Here is a 1,780-nt window from a genome sequence, read left to right as displayed (position 1 = left end):
GTTTATATTATTTACTACACTGGCTGTAGGATTGGCAGAGATGCTGTTTTTTGATGACTTTCAATTAGATCTCGTAGCTGAATAAATTTATCGACATGTGGGCGTTTGGAGTCATCTTCAAGGTCTAGTCGAGCCTCAAATCCGATTTCTTGGAGCCGCTGATTACACCAAGCCTCTGTCTCTTCTGGCAGCAGCGTTTCGATGTCAATGTGCTCAAGCGGACTCAGCATATTATGAAGTAACTGCTGATCAGGGCTATTGTCATCTTGGCTGAGAGAAACGCCCCAATTTGGGTCCTCCGTGGTGTGATATAGGTCCATTGGAATGCCAGATCGAACATTTGGTCGATTTGGCTGGTTGCGGATAATATGACCGTTCCACAAACGCACAAATTGACCTAATTCGTCTCGAATAATAGGACCATAGATAGCATACATAGCTATCTGATCAGCGAGGTTATTATCCCTAAAAATCGCGTAGCCGGCAAGCTCATTAAAGAAGGTTATCCAACGATCTGTAGCGCCTCCTCGTAGCTGACGCCACCAGGATTCAATCTTCACGTTTCTTGTGCTTGGTCCATAGAGATGACAGCTATCTAGCCGATCACCTTGTTCGTAATAGTGGCTAATTCCGTCTTCATCAGTGTATTTAAGCTTCTTTGGACCGGCTTTGGCAAGGGCTGCTTGCGCTGCTGCCCACAGAGGGGTTTCGACGCCACAGTCAGATCTTGTGAAGAAGGGTCGCATTTGCAGTCTTTGAACGGCCTGAAGGTACTGCTTTAGAGTGCTTATTGAAGTCGTAGCTGACCTTCCAATAAAGAACCAGATAATGCACCGCGAATACGCATCAATACAGCCGTAAACCTGAAATCCAAACCTCTTCAGCTTTTCGTAGCCATCAAGAGACCATAGGAAGTTTGGGCCAGGTACTTTGAAGTCTCCTCGTTGTTTAAAATTGCCGTCGCGGCGACCTGCAACTTCTTCAGGGAAAACAGAGCGATAATAATCATATAAACGGCGTTGTGATACAGCCAGCTGTGCCTGTTGACGAACGTATTGATAAAGAAGTCCTTTACCAAAGCCAAGGATAGCTGTGCGCTGCTGAAGGTCTTGGTGCAGGAATTCAATTGCACGATTAAGGGTTTCTTCTCTTTCTTCAGGTATTCGATATCGCCGCTTCATGCCATAGCAGTACCGGATTCGCCGTATCATCCATCGATTTGCTTCAGAATAGCCCTCTCGTTGTAGATCACGAAGAATTGAGAGATCAGAGAAGCCAAAGTTGAAGAAATAGTATTTGACCCGATTGATTAGGTCTCCAGAGACCTCCAAAGCCTTATGCCGGCTATTTAAGCCCCATCGTTCAAGTTGATTGTACAAGGTTCGTTCGCTAATAGGTACATTATTCCTCAATTGAAGCTGGGAATTGATATTGACTAGGATATCTTGAATTGATACACCTTCGTAATACAGATCGCAGATATCTTCATATAAAGGCTGAAGCTTTTGATGGCTTGGGACTGAAGCAGTCAGACCCCAATCGGACAGTTGTCTCTTGAAGGTACGAAACGAGATCGTGCTGCCGCGATCAGCCACCAGCGCTTCGTTTAAAAACGCATAGATCTGATCATTAGAATGGCCCTCATTTCTTCTTATGTCGATGGCTTCTCGAAAAGCCTCAATTCGGCGGCGCGGCGGCATTGCAAATGTCAGGGCGTTGCGATGAGAGTGTCATTGATGTGTGTGTGTGTGTGTCTGTGGATTGCGGGGCTGGCCCTCTT

The 1,780-nt window shown here is 45.9% G+C and overlaps 1 protein-coding gene across 1 annotated transcript; it reads right to left on the bottom strand.

Moving 5' to 3' along the window:
- Positions 1 to 14: 14 nt before the first annotated feature.
- MAA_10576 (Uncharacterized protein) lies at positions 15 to 1,700 on the bottom strand (the record flags this gene model as incomplete). Its single annotated transcript, XM_007828574.1, has 1 exon — positions 15 to 1,700. One exon carries the CDS (start codon positions 1,698 to 1,700, stop codon positions 15 to 17), a length of 1,686 nt encoding a protein of 561 aa, XP_007826765.1.
- Positions 1,701 to 1,780: the final 80 nt, after the last annotated feature.

This window comes from Metarhizium robertsii (assembly GCF_000187425.2).
Source record: "Metarhizium robertsii ARSEF 23 chromosome Unknown MAA_Scf_86, whole genome shotgun sequence".
Taxonomy (NCBI): domain Eukaryota; kingdom Fungi; phylum Ascomycota; class Sordariomycetes; order Hypocreales; family Clavicipitaceae; genus Metarhizium; species Metarhizium robertsii.
The sequence above is the reverse complement of the archived record's forward strand: the minus strand, read 5'-3'. Positions and strand labels throughout refer to the sequence as shown.